Source organism: Colletes gigas, unplaced genomic scaffold, assembly GCF_013123115.1.
Source record: "Colletes gigas isolate AHSC1104 unplaced genomic scaffold, ASM1312311v1 Colletes_gigas_Sc00010, whole genome shotgun sequence".
NCBI lineage: Eukaryota > Metazoa > Arthropoda > Insecta > Hymenoptera > Colletidae > Colletes > Colletes gigas.
The window spans coordinates 197,973-215,352 of record NW_025106639.1 but is presented as its reverse complement, the minus strand read 5'-3'; the positions used below and the strand labels follow the sequence as shown (position 1 = coordinate 215,352).

At 39.1% G+C, this 17,380-nt stretch overlaps 2 protein-coding genes across 3 annotated transcripts in view; one reads left to right on the top strand and one right to left on the bottom strand.

Moving 5' to 3' along the window:
- LOC122397996 (dual specificity tyrosine-phosphorylation-regulated kinase 2-like) overlaps positions 1–11,934 on the bottom strand; it is a 45,192-nt gene extending 33,258 nt beyond the window's left edge. For both annotated transcript variants that reach the window (XM_043397555.1, XM_043397554.1), the window contains exon 1: positions 8,167–11,934. In XM_043397555.1, coding sequence (XP_043253490.1) covers positions 8,167–9,300 — 1,134 coding nt within the window. In that variant the 5' untranslated portion in view covers positions 9,301–11,934. The remainder of the gene's footprint in view (positions 1–8,166) is intronic.
- Positions 11,935–12,465: 531 nt separating this feature from the next.
- LOC122397997 (microtubule-associated proteins 1A/1B light chain 3A-like) lies at positions 12,466–14,968 on the top strand. The gene is made up of 4 exons (XM_043397556.1): positions 12,466–12,526; positions 12,837–12,999; positions 13,088–13,271; positions 13,356–14,968. The coding sequence occupies exons 1-3, from the start codon at positions 12,484–12,486 to the stop codon at positions 13,248–13,250; spliced, it is 369 nt and encodes a 122-aa protein (XP_043253491.1). The 5' UTR covers positions 12,466–12,483; the 3' UTR covers positions 13,251–13,271; positions 13,356–14,968.
- The last annotated feature ends 2,412 nt before the right edge of the window (positions 14,969–17,380 follow it).

Genomic DNA, 17,380 nt, shown 5'->3' with positions numbered 1-17,380 from the left:
TATAACTCCTTATAATAATATTCCTAGCGTGCCTCGTTTTCGCTCGAACTGAATCGAATCTATCGTCTACGAAAAAGGGGTTAATAGTCGAAGAGTTAAATTCAAACAACCGGAAATGTCTACTCGTATATTTAGAAATAGTAATTAAGAGGTTCCTGAGAGCGAAGAAATATTTAAAGATACTCTGAATATTAATAAAATGAATATTGATACATTTATATATTTATACAGTTTAAAAATTTCGAGTCGAGAAACAGCTTTTCATCGGGTTGAAACAGTCTTCGCGCGGATCTCGACAGCCATCTTGTTTCTCCCATTGAATTATTGAGTGCTTCATTTTTCGTGCTATAGTTTGGACAAACATCGAGACAAATAGTTTTTACAGATTACAGACTGTATTGGAGCGAAGATAAGTTGTCGAATACTTCGGGAACGATTGCCGCGACCCAATTACGCGTTATCGTCGTCGCGAGTACGTGGAACCATTAACATACTGCAATCGAAAGAAATAACGCGCCGTCTCCGGAAAGCGATTTCGCGAGATCGCGACCATTAACGCGTCTTCGTTCACAGCGAAAACCAAAATTGAGACATCGGGGACGTGTGCGTCGTGCTCGTCCCTATCGCTTATGCTCCTCGTTGCGCATGCACCTCGTATCAGCCAAGACGTGTGCATGCACACGTACACGCACCAACGCCTCTGCACACCAACATCGCAATATTCGCGGAGCAACTACGAGTAATGGGTACTTATAGCTCGTATCGAATTCACGAACCCTTACCGAGACTCTATTTAATAACATTACGATTAATTGACCGTCTCTCAACACAAATTCCTCCGCCTTTAATCTAATCACCAGCACCGTTTCAATTATCCCACGCGTTCACTTCCGATTCTTTGTTTCCGAAAGTTTCATTTTTTCCAATTCTCTTCGATGGTTTTTCAGCGACAGTGGCAGAGAGACCACACCCAGATCCAAACGAAAAGGATTAAAGTAGAAATCGAAAACTGTGATATCGACTTCGATTCTTGAAACAGTTTACGGAGAAATCGAAATTTTAGTATATACAGGGTGTTCAGCTACCTCTGGGAAAAATTTTAATGGAAGATTCTAGAGATCAAAATAAGACGAAAATCAAGAATATCAATTTGTTGATGGAGGTTTCGTTAAAAAGTTATTAAAGTTTAAAGTTCCGCCTGTATTGAATTTTTTCCTCGAAAATGCGCAGGATTTCAAGGGTATGTCTATTCACCAAAAAGAATTGTAATTGACCCCTGCAATCAAAAATAATTTTTCCAAAATGATTGGAAATTTTTTTTTCCGTCGAAAAATTTCACACCTTCTCCAATTTTTTTCTCGAAAACGGATAGGATTTCGAGGGTATGAATAATGACCAAAAATGATTGTAATCGACCCCCGCAAACGAAAATAATTTTTCCAAAACGAATAGAAATTTTTTTTTTCCGTCGAAAAATTTCACACATTTTCAAATTTTTTTCTCGAAAATGCGTAGGAATTCGAGGATATGTGTATTCACAAAAAATGGTTGTATTTAACCCTAGAACCTAGAAATAATTTTTTTAGAACGATTTGAAAAATTTTTTTCCCCCAAAAAATTTCAGCTTCTACCCGAATTTTTTTCTCGAAAGTGGGTACGATTACGGGGATATGTGTATTCACCAAAAATGGTTGTATTTGACCCTAGAACCTAGAAATAATTTTTTTTTAACGATTTACAAATTTTTTTTCCCCCAAAAAATTTCAGCACCTACCCGAATTATTTTCTCGAAAGTGGTTACGATTCCGAGAATATGTGTATTCACCAAAAATGATTGTAAATGATCTCGACGACGAAAAATAATTTTTTCAGAATGATTTGAAATTTTTTAATAACTTTTTAACGAAGCTTTAATCATCAAATTGGTATTCTTGATTTTCGTCTTATTTTGGCCTTTAGAATTTCCCATTAAAATTTTTCCCAAGGGTGACCCAAACACCTTGCATATTAAAATTCATATTTTTATTAATAGAATTAATAAAATGGGAGCTTTGTAGAGGGTCGTCTCAATCCCTAAATATAATAATTACATCTTCTTTGAGAAGTAAAATTTCTCATAAATGGATAAACATCTGCAGTCTACATTATTATACAGAACCTAAAAAAGAAGGATTAGGGACCTGATATGAAAGCTGATGGACCGTTTCAAGAACCTAAACCTATATTATAGCAGTTTCCATAGCCGATCTTAGAATTTCCAGCGTCTCCTTATCGAAGACCGCGTACAGTACGATTAATTGGCGGTGTACGAGCCTATCGAAGATCGAGGTCTATGCGGATCGATGGCGCCTTCGCGGAGGAAGCTGTTTTTCGTATCATCGAGCCGTTCGAAAGCGTCGAGACGGACGTAAAATATTTATTTCTGCCAATGGGTAACGGCAGTCGGATTGATGCCAGGTCAGATTCATCCGGGTGATTAACGAACGTGTAATAATGGGTACCTTATGCCTCCTATCGATCGACGAGATGCCAGAAGCACGACCGCCGGGGGGGGGCCGTAACTCGCCACCTTCCAGGAAAGACCTACCAGGGGGAGAGGAAACGAACTTGTTCGCCGCGACTTCCTACGCTTTTATCGAATCGAACGCGCGGAAAAGTCCGGGGCCCAATCTTGTTACCGTCGCGGGGTTACGCGAACTGGAAAACGAGATCATTCCTATATTTCTCGCGACAAATAGAAATCCCACAGTCACGTGACACATACAGGGTGTTCACCTATAGGTAATTCTTTTACGTGGTCTGCAAAACAAAACGATGCAAGAAGGCTCTGTTTATTTAAAATATTTAGAAATCACTTGTACGGAGGATTTATGTTTGATAATTACAAAATTTGTCTGCGATTACGAGCTGGGGAGATAGACCCGCACCGGATGACGCCATTAAAGGGGAACCAGAATGACCCATACAATTTGTCAATTACCCGGAAACGAAATTCTCTAGTAACCTTCGCAACCTACATTCTATTGTTTAGTTTCGTAGATCCGTGAGATACCACCCTCATATCGACCTCTTCGACCGATCAGTTTCATAGGGGTCACACCATAATAATAGTTATTTCTTTTGAAAAAATTAACACTTCCTGTTGGGGATATACTCGATATCTTTTCAAATTACAGCACGACCAATGGAAGTATATTTTATTCACTGATTTGTAAAAGTTTAGGTATTTATCGTCAATATTTTAAGGACAAGTTCGAAACAGCGGTCACCGGTGCCCGCCACGGTAGTAGACGCGTAAAGAAACTTTTAGATCGGCCATTTAAGGAAACAGCGTCGTAAAAGCTTATCGTTTTTGGGTTCCTACACGACTCGTGCTGCGTATACATATTCCGCGGCATAACGAGTCGTGATTTTTCGCGCAAACGGGAGACGGAGCGCCGCGATTGCTGAAAAATTCGTACGTGGAAGCGTGCAGCTCGTTCGACATCGATACCAACGTTATCGAACGTAACGAAAATACACGTCGCGGTGAATAATTATGACGCGACGCACAACGTTAGCGTGGTACTCGTAAAACCTGATTCACTGTACCAACACCATCCGCCCTGCGCGTATCTTGCAAATTGCGTGGATACAAGTTGTTAAATCCTGCCCTTCTCGCGCAAATTGCCGTAAACTTCTGTTTCCTGCGAGACGAAGCGCCGCGCGTCCTGGCGTTTACGCGTTACTTATGTTTCCTTTCTGGCGTTCGTATCGTCTAATTTACGGGCGCTGCAACGCGTTGATACTGCATTAGATTTACCGTTTCGAAACTGCGCGGGAAGACAAAGAACATTTTTTTTTTTTTCGTTCTTCTGGTTCGCGCCGAGTCTGAAAGACAAACGGCGCGATAAGTCACCAGATGGTCAACGAGAACGGAACACCAACCGTGAACACGGTTACGTTGGATGAAAAAAATACCACTGTTTGCATCCTTGAGGAGATTCTTACGAGAGATCGATGAATATTCGCGTGGCACGGTAAAAAAATAATACTTGGAACCCGAGGCGCATTAAGCTCGCTGGTCAAATATTAGTCGAGCGGAATTAAGAAAATAGAACGATCAAATATTCGCGTACGCTAAATATTCATAAATTCAGGGTGACAGAACGTGTTGCGTAATGGTCCGTGGAATTGTCGCTACGACGTTCCAGAAATGTTTAGTGAATTTGCAAGACATTGACGATCTCACGTCGAAGGATGTCGATGCAAATTCTTCGAGCAAATTGAATCTTTTTTTTCTGTTGTGTCGCGAAAGACGAGACAAATTGAATGGCGACAAACTCGCCGTGGAATATTATATGTCGTTGGGATCTGACTTATTTCCTCGCGTTCGCGTTCGCGTTCGATTCACACTTCGTTGCTTTCGATACGATGCTCGATCGCCTCGCAATACCGACAATCACGACCTTATTTAATGTATCCGATAATGCTCGAGGCTCGATCCACGCTCGTTTGAAGAAGTGCCCGTGCGTTTGATGAATATTATTACGGAAAGATAATGAAACTCGAACGCGATCGCAATTCTAACGAAGTTTCTATCAGTGTAGGTTTCTCCTGTTCTATCGGTCGATTTAATCCTGGGTTATAACACGAATTATGGAAAAAAATATGCAAATTAATTTTTACATTTGCAGGAATAAAGTTCAAAAAAACTATAAGAAGAATGATCTGAATTTGAAGCAGATCGAAAACAGTGGACGCGAAAGGTTAAACGCAAATACGGGAATGAAAACAAATGAGTGGAATTAACAATTATGTTCAGATCATTTGCCCGTGAAATGTTCGAAGACTGGTATTTACGTAAATGAATCCTTCTACTACGTTTCACACTAAATTATCAATTACAGGCGAGTTGTGCAATTAAATTATTTACGGGCAGCATACCCTAAACGAAGTATGCATTATTTCTGAAGATCCTCGTGAAATTTCCACGAATTACATCAGCTTTGTCGAGGGCCTACGGACACGTACTGATAATGAAATACGTTTCAGCTGTCGACTTGTTTAAACTGCTCGTACTAGGAAACATCAATGACAGAGCGTCCTCAGGACCCTAATAAAGATAAGTATGTTTCGAAAGGGCGCGGTTACAGCCGGAAGCTCCTAACAATTCAGATTGCGAGAACCCGAACTGTAAAGCCGTGTCCCCACTGGGTCGGCAAAGAAATGGCTTTGCCCGCGGTGCATAGCAGTGGCACGGCCGTGCCGCCTTGTGCCGCCTTTTGCCGCCTTTTGCCGAACGCTGTGCCGATCGGCAAATGCCGAGCCGTGCCGACCCAGTGGGGACGCAGCTTAAAAGCCTGCAAGACAGTAAAAATTATTCGTTTATCGGTTTCCTCTTCGAACGTTGATTTTCTGTTTGTTAAATTATATCGTGAAATTTTATTCGAATTTATTTAATAACAAAAAAGTGTTATTCATCTTCTATACTTTGTATGAAATCTTTATCTGTATAAAAATGTCCATTTCTGTACTCGGTGTCTAGTAATCTAATCTTAATCTCTTGTAACGCGAGCTCTCGTCTAGGGGCATCTACGACCAAGGCAAACGTAATGCATAATTACGCATTTATTCTTCGTTGGAACAATAAAGCACGCGCGCTCTCGGCTCTCAATTGCAGCAGGATCTCGACAGAATCGGGATAATTTTATTTACGAACGACAAATAAAAATATGAAATTTATTATCGTAACGGTGTAGTCAATAACTTGATTAGTTCCATCAGAACTCTGGCAGAAACACGCGAATAAGAGAATCACTCGAGCACGAGTGACGCGCCCCCCTGCGGGCTCTATTGGCAATCGAATTCGAGTGACAAACAGCGCGTCGAATATATTCCTAGAACATTATTTTCATGCACGGGATCACGAATGCTACAATCGTCTGGTCGTTTGTTATATGGGACAATTATAGAGGACGTTAAGGCTACCGGCAAAACAGTAGACCTTTAAGCAAGCCGACCTAGGCAAGGTCGCGAGGAAAGCGGCTTTAGTCGAAAGTTCACGATATTGCGTGTAAATTCTATAGACCGACGGAGATACATACGGCGTTGCTCGGACGTGCATCGTCCCCCGAGTTTACTGCAGAGGACAAGGACACTTCGTGTGTGCGATTGCATTTGTCAATACGCTAATCTTCGCGTATTGTTGTGGTTCCGGCGTGCATCGGTGTACGAAACCGCGTGTGTGCACGCGCGCCGTGTATGGGTAAACACGAAACCTATGTGTTTTACGTGCCTGCATATAGATATATACCGTCGCGCACAGGTTATGTACAAGCACATCGTGAGCACGCGAGCCAGCTTGTCGCGCTTATTCTGTTTATGCCTTGCGGTATTCAGGCTAACGACAAGTTTGTTGTCCGTCGAAGGTTTCTGGTTAATCTTACGAACGACCGAAAAAAATCCACGACGTTGACAGAACATATCGAATATTGGCACGAGACACGGTCGTTCACGTTCCTCCCGAGAACCCACGGGAACTGAGAAATAACAATTTCTCGTTCGATACTAGCGACGTCGGTAGATCGAAATCGGTACTAACGGACCGATACGATCGCCCGAGGACAGAGATGGGCAAAATTTCAGGTAAATGGTAGATGAGAATTTTGCCCATTTCTAGCTGAAAAATTTGAAGGCACACGAAAGAAAAGTTTGCAAGCTAACGTCATACGTGTTAAAGACTCTTTTGCACGCGTAGACGAAATCTGACGATCTTACAATCAATTTCGTTTGTTCTTTTTCTTTGAAATGAAAGTATTGTACTTTTCAGGTATTGTTTAAATGCAAGTTCGGCGACCTACGTTCTGGGCAAGGTCGACGACCTGTGATAGAAGGTCATTCCAGATTATGAACATAATACAATGAAGGATCCTTGGTACTTTCTCAATAAGTTAAAGGTCAACAGTTTGAATATCAGCTATAAAAAAAAACGACGATGTTAAATATATTTTCAAGATCATGTTTGCGATGTTAAATAACCTGCGTGATAAGAAACACTTTCATTTACATTTTCGGTACAAAAATATTTTTCGTGTGCCTTAGTCAGACGTGTAATTTAGCATTAAGGGCAATAATAAATACAGTAGGAAGAACAGTATCTTGTTAATCAGAAAATTCTATAACAATTCTACATAAAATATAAGATATGTTATATAGGAAAATTAAACTTTACTCTTGCAACACATTTATTTTATTTTATTTATTTGTAGAACTGTTTTATAATTTTCTGAAAAGGTCTTTTCTACCGCATTTATTATTACTCACGGTACCGGCCAATTTACACGCGTGGACAATTTTTCTGTAACCTTCTAGAAAAATTGTTTCTCAGAGCAGATTACTCACACAACTAGGAAGTGTATCATCGATCTGAGGTACGTAATCTTCGGAGGTTAGTCAAGATAAATATTTCTGTACCCGTGACGCATGTAGTGGAACGTTTACCACCACAAAGAACAAAATAATAGAAGACAATGATGTATGCAACAAATGCACTGCTTAGAATAATTAGTCGATTACTTACACGAGTGACTCTATCGCTTACTCAAAACTTTGACATGCTACACAAATAAAACGCTGCCTCTATTCATACCTGATATTTGATTCATCCTCTTCAATTTTCCAGAAACCTGATCTCTCGTACGTTTTGTACAATACAGTATCAGAGATTGAGGTACAAGAGTTATGCACTATTTAACATAACGTCGACGAGGAGGTCACCGCCCAACCAGATGCTTATTTTGAGGACCTTTCGAAATCTTACTTTTTAGATGGCTTAAAAAAGTTGGAAAAATACTTGGAAATATGTATAGAGCTAAAAGGAGATTATGTTGAAAAATAACAAAAAAATCTACCTAAAATAATTTGTTTTTCTATCTTTTTCTAAGGACTTATAGAACAACTCGCGTATTAAAATCCTGTATACTGGCAAGAACAAAAGAAGAAAGAACTACGGTCGTTCAAGATGCAGAGATTCGAAGAAAGTTTGCGAAAGAATTTAATCAAATATGCAGCAAAAGCGATTTAAGATTCACCCTAGGCAATCTCCTTGGTGTACTTTTCATAACTTTAGGCGCGTCTGCTTGTCGCGGGTGATTCCCCCAAAAAAAGCGTGAAAAAATCGCTCACCTTGATACCGCTGCGTCCCTGTTGCTTCAGAAGAACGTTCTCCGGCTTCAGGTCGCAATGGATGATTTTGTTCTTGTAGAGGGCGTCGAGGCATTGAAGCAGCGAGTGCGCGAACCTCCTGACGAGCTGCATGCTGAAGCCCTGGAACTTGTTCTTCTTGATCAGCTCGTACAGGTTAATACTGAGCAATTCGAAGGTGATGCACGTGTGGCAACGGAACGTGAACGAGTCGAACATATGGATGATGTTCATCGTGTCGTCCTTGTCCTGTTCCCGTAGCTTCCTCAATATCCTGATCTCCTCTTGAGCCTGACAATGGAACCTCTTCTCGTTCCTGACCATCTTCAGCGCCACGTGCTCCTGCAGCTTGTGGTCGTAAGCCTTGACCACCTGGCCGAACGAGCCCTTACCGATCACCCTGAGCACCTCGTACCTGTAGGCCACGTGATCGTGAGTCACGTGGATGTAGGAACCCTGATCGTTGTCGTAGTCGTTATTGTTCGGACGGCCGAGTATGCCCGGCCTCTTCTTCGCGTTCGCACCGATGAAGTATATCTGGGGATAGTTGTAGATCTCGTGATGCTCGTACGGCGTCAGCTTGTCCACGTAGATCTTCATCACCAGCTCCGGCGTGACGGTGATGGTCTTCGGTTTGCCGCCGGCGCTGCCGCTGGAACCGCCGTCCGGCCGTCCGTTCTTCACCAGCGCGGTGGTGCTCGACTGGCTGTTCGGCTGCGTGTGCGAATTGTGACTGGAATTATGACTGGAATTATGACTCGAATTGTGGCTGGAATTGTGACTCGAATTGTGGCTGGACTTGTGACTGGTGTACGAGCTCAGGCTCAAGTTCAGGCTGTCCGAGTTACCGATCAGGCTCAGCAGGCTGTTGTTGGCACTGGAGCTCAAGCTGGGCAGGTGAGTGCCGACCATGTGACCGGAATGGGCCAAGTGACTAGGCGACGACTCACCGGCGGGCTGATTCAGGGCCAGCGTGCTCGCCTTCAAGGGTGGCAGATGATTGTTCTCGTTCGACGAGATGTAAGTCTGCGTCGAGATTGCGCTCGCGGGTACGAACGTATTCGGTCTTGATAGGGGCATCTCGATCGTGCTTGCCGATAACGTTAAGTTAGTCATTTGTGTCCATTTGACGATTATTTAAAAACGTGTGGTTTTCACAGAGAGAGACATCATTCGACGATCAGTCGTGTTTATTTTACCCTTCTCAATGTCTCGCGATCTCCGTGTTGCCGGTTCCAATATTCTCTAACACGTTACAGTGTATTGTCGTTCGGATAAAAAACATAATTGGTTCGTTGAGGTTAACGCTAGTTGAACGCAATCGTTATTGCTTGACTTATTTAAATTTCTTGTCAGATCCACGTCAATTTCTCTCTCGCGAGAGCGATGATTTTTGGTCGGTCTGCTGCGGCCACGGACGATCCGTGAACTCGTGGCGCTCAACGCTTCCTTTAAATAAATTAATCGACTAATTTTAACGCGATACTTTCAGTCTCGTTCTCGTCTGTGTCGAAATGAATGCGTGGAAATGCTATTCCCCCGTGCCGACGGTCAGTGGGAACTTCCGAAAAAATTAAGTCTCTCGATACGTGTCCAAACTGTTGCCAATGTACGCTCCAATGAGTGTCGAATTAGTTTGGCTCGTTAGATGCCACTTGAACGTGTTTCGATCCCCAAAACACGAAGCGTGAAGGCTCTCGCACGTGCAGTTTGAAATAAAATCGATCGTCTAAAAATATCTTGTCGAGAAAAAAAGACTCTCGATGTAAATGCAGCGGACTAGAAATTGCGACGCAATTCGCTTGGCGACAACGAGCGCGACCGGGGAGCCCCCCCTGTGTATCTTGGTTTTTTCGGTGGTGTTCGTCGTCACGAGAACGCACCCCTCTGCACGGCCGCGACGCTCGAACGAGAAAAATAAGAGGAACTATGAACCCACCGTCTGACGTCACTTCCGACTACGCACAGCTGTCTACCCCCCTGGGAATTATTCATCCAACTTGTATTAATTCCCTTCGTCGCTTGACCCTTCGCTCGTTACCACCAGTCAGTGTCTCCACCTTCTTTACCGCATGGAAACGATGTGCTCCTTTTACCTTCGTGCGAGGTTTCGAACGTCTAATTTTATAATCTATCGTGCACGAGGGCAAACGCATCGTGCGAAAACTGTCTACCTCCTGACCGGAGGTTATTGGCACCGGGCCGACCAAGTTTGACCACTTCGCTCCATTGAACCTTTTCCTGTCCTCGACGTAATAATATTTCGATGAAAACTCGAATATATTTCAGACTTCGTAAATCGCTGGTCGTTTTTCGCTTCGATGCTCTCACTCTCCGACAGATTCACCTTTCTCGGAGCATAATCACTAACCAGAAGCGCCGTACGATTTGTATCGAACAACTTGTCGCCAAGATTCGAGGAATATTCATCGTCGTTGATAAACTTCTTTGCGGTCGCACGTTCCGATCTTACGAAACACCGTGGCTTGGTTGCGAATATCTTTTGACAGAGAATTTTCACTGTAGCTTCTCGTATGTCGATTAAAAAATCTCCTTCGAGTCTTCTCTCGGGCAGTTATTCGTCGAATCGGATGAACATTTTCTATTTACATACCGTTGGAAATTCTAATCCACAGTTCGCGCGTTCTTGTCGCCGAATTGATCACATCATATATATCAAATTCAAAGAAACGATGTCAAACGATCGTCGTCACCGGCATCGAATCATACGGAATTCCACCGGCAGCGACATATCATATCACCCCTGCGGCGGCTTGAAGCCGAAATCGAGCCACCGTGTTGCCAGACGATATACTGAATTTCTCACACGCTCGGTCGTGGACCCCGCACGCATGAAAATCGAAGCAAACACCGCGAACACGAAGAACGTGGCCGCACCTTGATAACTGTTTACGAGCGAAATGTTCTATCAGCATTAATCGAGTAACTTGTATTATCGACGATTCTTAATCTCATAAAAGCGGATAAATGCAAAAATGGGTGGATGTTCAGGAACGACGGATTTCTTTTCATAGAAACAAAGACAGCACGAGGCGAACTGCGTCGCTTCTGGCACACTGACTGGCTGGCTGGCTGGCTAGCTGGCTGGCTGGCTGACTCTCTTTCTCCCTCCTCTCGTTCCCCGTGTCTTCTATCTCTCTCGCGCCGCCACCATGTTTATTCTTTTTGTACCCCCGTTAAACGTTGTGTCAGGACGATTTAGAAGGGGTAGACGACCAGGCAAACGGATGAACGACCAGACTAACTAACTGATGCACAATCTCGCATGTGTGAAGCTTTCGGCCCTTGAAATCGTACAAAAAGCAACGCGATCCAAGAAATCTTCACGGATCTTCACGGTTAGGCGACATAGCACGACGCTTCCGCTGGTACAGACCCCTCCATCGTGATTTTTACGATTATCGAGAAACGACTGTCTTTCGTTCCTGCCGTGTCTCCTATGTGTCTATATATTTAGTATACAGGTGTTTTTGTTCCCCCTTCCCCTTCCTCGGTGTCTAGCGTGCGTGCATTAACGGAGTTGCACGTTCAATTCCGATGAGTGGTCGGTACGTTTCTCATGCTGCGTACGACTGTATTTTTTATTCAATTCCGGCACAAGTTTTCACTGAGAAATTCACACTCACCGACTCACAAAGCACTCAAGGCGCGAGCACTATTTCTCTATTCATAAAGAAACGCCTGCTGCGACACCCACGCATGCACTCTCACGTACACGACAGTTGTGCTTGCCGCACGCACAGATGTCCACACGTATTCCTGTTTCGAAGCCAAGGGGAGGTCATAGACTAAAACTTTACCTAGATGGTTATCAGTCACAACAGGATGATCGTTGCCTTTCTTGCGGAACGAAACCTATAAAATGTATTAGTATGTTTTTGTATTAGTTCGTTGTGAAGTAAATTATTTATATTATTCGATATTTTACGCTAGTAGACTTTTGTTTAATGCAAAAAACGTGCATATCGTACAATGATAATACATACGTGCAAAAGTTGTACTTTTAGGGCTGCCTCGAACCTTCTCTTCCTACTATGTAATTCATGACAAAGATTCGCTTTCGAAGAGACAATGAAGGAAGAATTGGTGTGGTCGAATACAAAACCATCATGAAGTTCTAAGGGGGCAGCACTTGGCAATACGAACATATGTTGTCATTAGTGTCTATAGAACCCAACCTAAGCTACAAACAGGCATTATTTTGACCCGTCAAGAATACTTTCATAAGCTTACAGCTGATATCGTGCCGAATACGTCGTAACTAATAGTGAAACCAACATGGATTTAACACCAAAGACGTTTAAAGAAAGGCGTTCGTTCAGTAAGTATAATTTGTATTTTATTTAGAACATTTCTTCTATATGTAGTATAAAATAAATACTGAACAAAGTATTCCTTTGCAATGTTTTGCTCGTATTGCTGTGTAATATTCTTTTGTTTTATTAATGATTCAAGCTACATATCGTTGCACAATTTAAACAAAAACAATCATTTGTTTTGTAATAAATGTTCTGATTATTCATTTTAATTAATATGCATAAGTTATATAATATGTATACTCTTTTTCCGAAAAATCAATCGTTTTATCGTTTATACTATATTGAAACATTAGAAATTTTTTAAAACTTTAGTACAACGAGTTGCTGAGGTACAAATGCTTAAAATGAATTATCCAAATAAAATACCTATTATTGTTGAACGATATTCTGGAGAAAAACAATTACCTGTGTTGGACAAATTTAAATTTTTGGTGCCAGATTACTTAACACTAGCAGAATTTAAAAAATTAATTCGGTATGCTTTAATGCATTTTGTAATGTATTTTAAATATCCTTATCTATCTGATAGTTAATAATAATTGATTAATAATTATAATTAACAGACGTAGGCTACAACTTCACCCAACACAGGCATTTTTTCTATTAGTAAACCAAATAAGTCTGGTAAGTGGTAGTATGACTGTGGCACAACTTTATCAAAGAGACAAAGATGAAGATGGTTTTCTTTATATAGTATTTGCTAGCCAAGAAGTATTTGGCCATTAAATGCATCAATACTATATAAAAGTAAGTTTAGATAATTACAGCAAAAATATTAATTTCATTAATATTTACTGTACATAGGAATAAAATAATTATAATTTACTTTAGGTATTCCAATTTATGGGTTGGAAAAAAAAATTTTTCGGAGATATACTATGTGCTAAATATTTTTAAGGATCCTTAGAAAAAGTTTTAGATCTACTATTACTTGTGTCTGCCTTTAACAAAATACGCAGAATCTTTGTGATCAATTTGCAGTATCCTCTAAAATAATTAACAGAACAATCACAATTGACACTTGTGTGCAAAATTATTATGGTGCTTTGGACCTTTGGCATATGCATCTATGAAATAACATATTTCATATGTTAATGTATAAGATTAACTTAGTTTGTTATTAATGATAGTACTTATTATTTTAAAGAATGACAAACTAAAACAATGAGGTGTTAAACATATCTAAAAATATCATACATAAATTTTACAAATTAATATCATTAGATCGGATGTATTCACTTTCATATGCATCTTACGAGTGTAATAAATTTTAAATATGTATGAAAAAAAGTACCATTGTACAAATAATAGAGTACGAGTAGTGACCAGTTATACATGACAAATTCTGTATTGTATCTACAAACAAAACTGAAATCAAATTTAGGTTTTGTATTTTTACTGTTCACAAATAGCACAAAGATATCTAATGCGCATCCAAAGAATATCTGCTTTGGATGATCCTTACGTTCAGAGGACGTCCTAATAAGGCAACTATAATATTTAAGTATTTCTCTATAGTTGTTATTGACTTTGCATTAAATTGTGGAGTTTCTTTGTTTTCAGAAAATTTAATATATATATTATTTTTATTAAATATTGCGTTTGCAAATATTTCTATGTTTAAAAATTAGTTTAATAACTAAATTTATTAACTTACCAAAAATTAAATGATTCCCCAGATTGTTTTCTGCATTTGTCATTAAGTTTGTACCATTAACGAATGTAATGTCCGTACATATAACTGAAAGCAATCATTTTTTTACAGAGATATAATACTTATAAAAAGAAAAAAATTGAGATACTATAAGTAATACATATGTACATAATATTTTATATAACGTAAATGTATCTTTAATTTACATATACATACCTAATTTTTCGTTTGTTTGTAATGTAAGAAGAGTGTATTGAATCAATTGATTCATCATTTTTTTAGCTAATGATATTAAATATAATAATTTTATACAGGCAACTTCGTTGTATAACATAAAAATGTGTTCCTCTTGAAATTATTCGATTCTATGCGAAACATTTTTCGCTGCGCGTAATAATAATGATGGAAATCGAGGTGGTAATATCTGATGTCTTACCATCTATATGTTATATGTATTGACAATATTAATTATACTTGTTAATATTGTAAAAGATTAAGAAGTTTGCGAGAGTTACAAAATTCACACACAAAATACAAATCTCAAGAATGTATTTGTAGAACTTTGGAGATGAATAATTCTAAAACATTCGAAATTTAAGTTCTAAGAACATGAAAAAGGACATGAAAAGGACGTCCTCTGAACATATGATGCTATCTGGATTGTTACGCGAAACGTGTACAAAATTATTATTAATATAAGTCATAATTTACAAATACAGTAAAAAATTCAAATATTTAGTGTGGGTATATGAAATTTTAAGTGATAAATTTTTTTACATTATTCAGAATGGTACCTACAAATGAAATTAACCGATGAAGTGAGATCTGTTCTTATTAAAAGATACTGGAACATTAATGAAGATGTTCATGTGTATTATATTTATATTATATTTGACTATCAATGTAAATAAATTATAGCATTTTACATTATGAATTGTTATTCAAAGAACATATAATTAATTATATTCGACATTTCAAAATGATATTATTATTAGTATATTTTTTAATGTAACCTTAGATAATAAATTGTCTTTCATTTTGATTTGTGATATTATAATATTTACTTTGGTTACATTAAACATTATAGATGAATAATAAAAGGAAACAGAGTGTTCTGCAAATATTACTAAATATCTGTAAAAATTTAATAGTGATACAATAGGAATAATAAGAATTTTATTAATTCATAGGTAAACGTATACTTCAGTAATGATAGTATATACAACATTAGCGATGTTGTTATGGATATTCGCAAAATGGTATGTTTTATTAATACTTGTACACTGATTTAATGTACTACATGTATTACGTACAAAAATTATTTGCAATACATAAATTTTACAATATACAGTATTTTATTATTACAACCCTTTATACCATTAGAAATAATTAAACTATCGATACAGTCTAAAAAATTGAATATTTCAATAAATATATTTTTCAAATTCTATACATCTTTGTTCAATTGGATTTGGAATAAATTTAAACACGAACAATGGTAAAATGGCAACTTCCTCTTTCCATCATGGCGATACTTCCTATGAACAGTTCCTAAGTTTGCCGAGAACTTGGCGCGACATACAAATTCTATAACACAGGTTGAAATCGTCGATCTGTATGCAACTGTGTATCGATGCCAGTAAATGCAATGTTGAGTGGGTATAAAGGTGAGCGGTGGGGTTAGGCACGGGGGGAAAGAGGCAAAGGAAAGGTAAAGGTTAGAAGAGGTTATGAACTCTAACCCACGGATGGTTGACGAAGCTTAGTTGTTGCTATGAACTGTCCAAATGACGCGTAGTCATATCAGACGTCGTTGTTAATAACAAAGGTAAGTCTACACAAGAATTATTTGTTTACCTTTGTTTAGTTTTTCGTTACCCTTCGTACGATAAAGATATATGAAATCCAGAACGATGGCTCGCCCACGTCGTACCAATCTGGGCACGTCCCGCTTAATGTGTTACACAGTGTAAAATGTTTGTATATTTTCTATGATGCGGAATGTTAGTAAATAAAAGATCACGTTCACGTAACGATAGAATAGGAATCATATGATATTTTGACATTACCGTCGTGCAATCGCGCGTTCTGTCGATAATAAGATTGCTTTGTTAGTGATTTTATTTGCTTTTTGTACAGGTGTATTTTCCAGTAACCTCACGTTTTTATCTTGCATTTGATTTAAACACAGTACCTGTGTGCTCAACACAGATACAGACAATTAGATTTCTTTGTCATATAATTGATTCGAACGATCGAAAACGAAGAAAAAGCTTGTGAGAAATGTTAAAACCTGGTAACATCGTTTCTTATCTTTATGAACAAAAGCGGATGACGTCATTGTAAATTCTTGCCGAGTGTGACGCGTAAAACAATGAAGAAATTTATATACGATAACATTTAAAAGAAAAAAAAAGTACGATGCACGATTAGTAATGCAATTTAACGCAGCGAGTAGGATACGAGTTAAATCTGTGTCGATGCGGTGATCAAGTAGGTAGGAGGTAACCTTCGGACCCACGAGCGACCTTTACCTGTGAAGTCCGGTCGTATAGAAATAATTACTCTCGAGTGACTATTCTTCTTCACTGATGCTGTTCCAAGAAATCTTTAGCTGACTAGAAATGACCACTCGAAAGGTTATAAGGCAATGTAGTATTTTTAAAAGTCAGTGCATTATTTAACCGATGCGAATAAAATAATTATTTTTATTATTCAAACGTGAAATCACTTCGGTCAAAAGTATATCAAATTATTATTATCGTACTTCCTCATTATTGTACGATCGACGATATTAAATATAAAATCAATATCGGTTAAAAGCTTTTCTTAAGCAAGTACTTAAGTTTTCGATTGATTTTGAGACAATGTTAAGAAAATATTAGATGTCTATTAGAAGAACCAGTATTTGACGAAAGGTTTCTTATAGAAACCAAAAGTTAACGTTCATAGTGTTGCTCGTTGTCCGATGAACACACACATTGGCCAAAGAATTTCTATATAGTTCTGAACAATAGTAAAATATCCACAAAAGTAGTTAATATCTCGCGTGTATCTACATTTACGCCATTAACCGTTCGTGTTTGACCTATTCTCGATTGACGTCGCGACCTCGAGCCTCAACCGATAAGTCATCGCGGGCGTGTATTACGTGACATAACCTGTAACGCTCGTCGAGAGGCCACTACGCGGTCCTCCACGG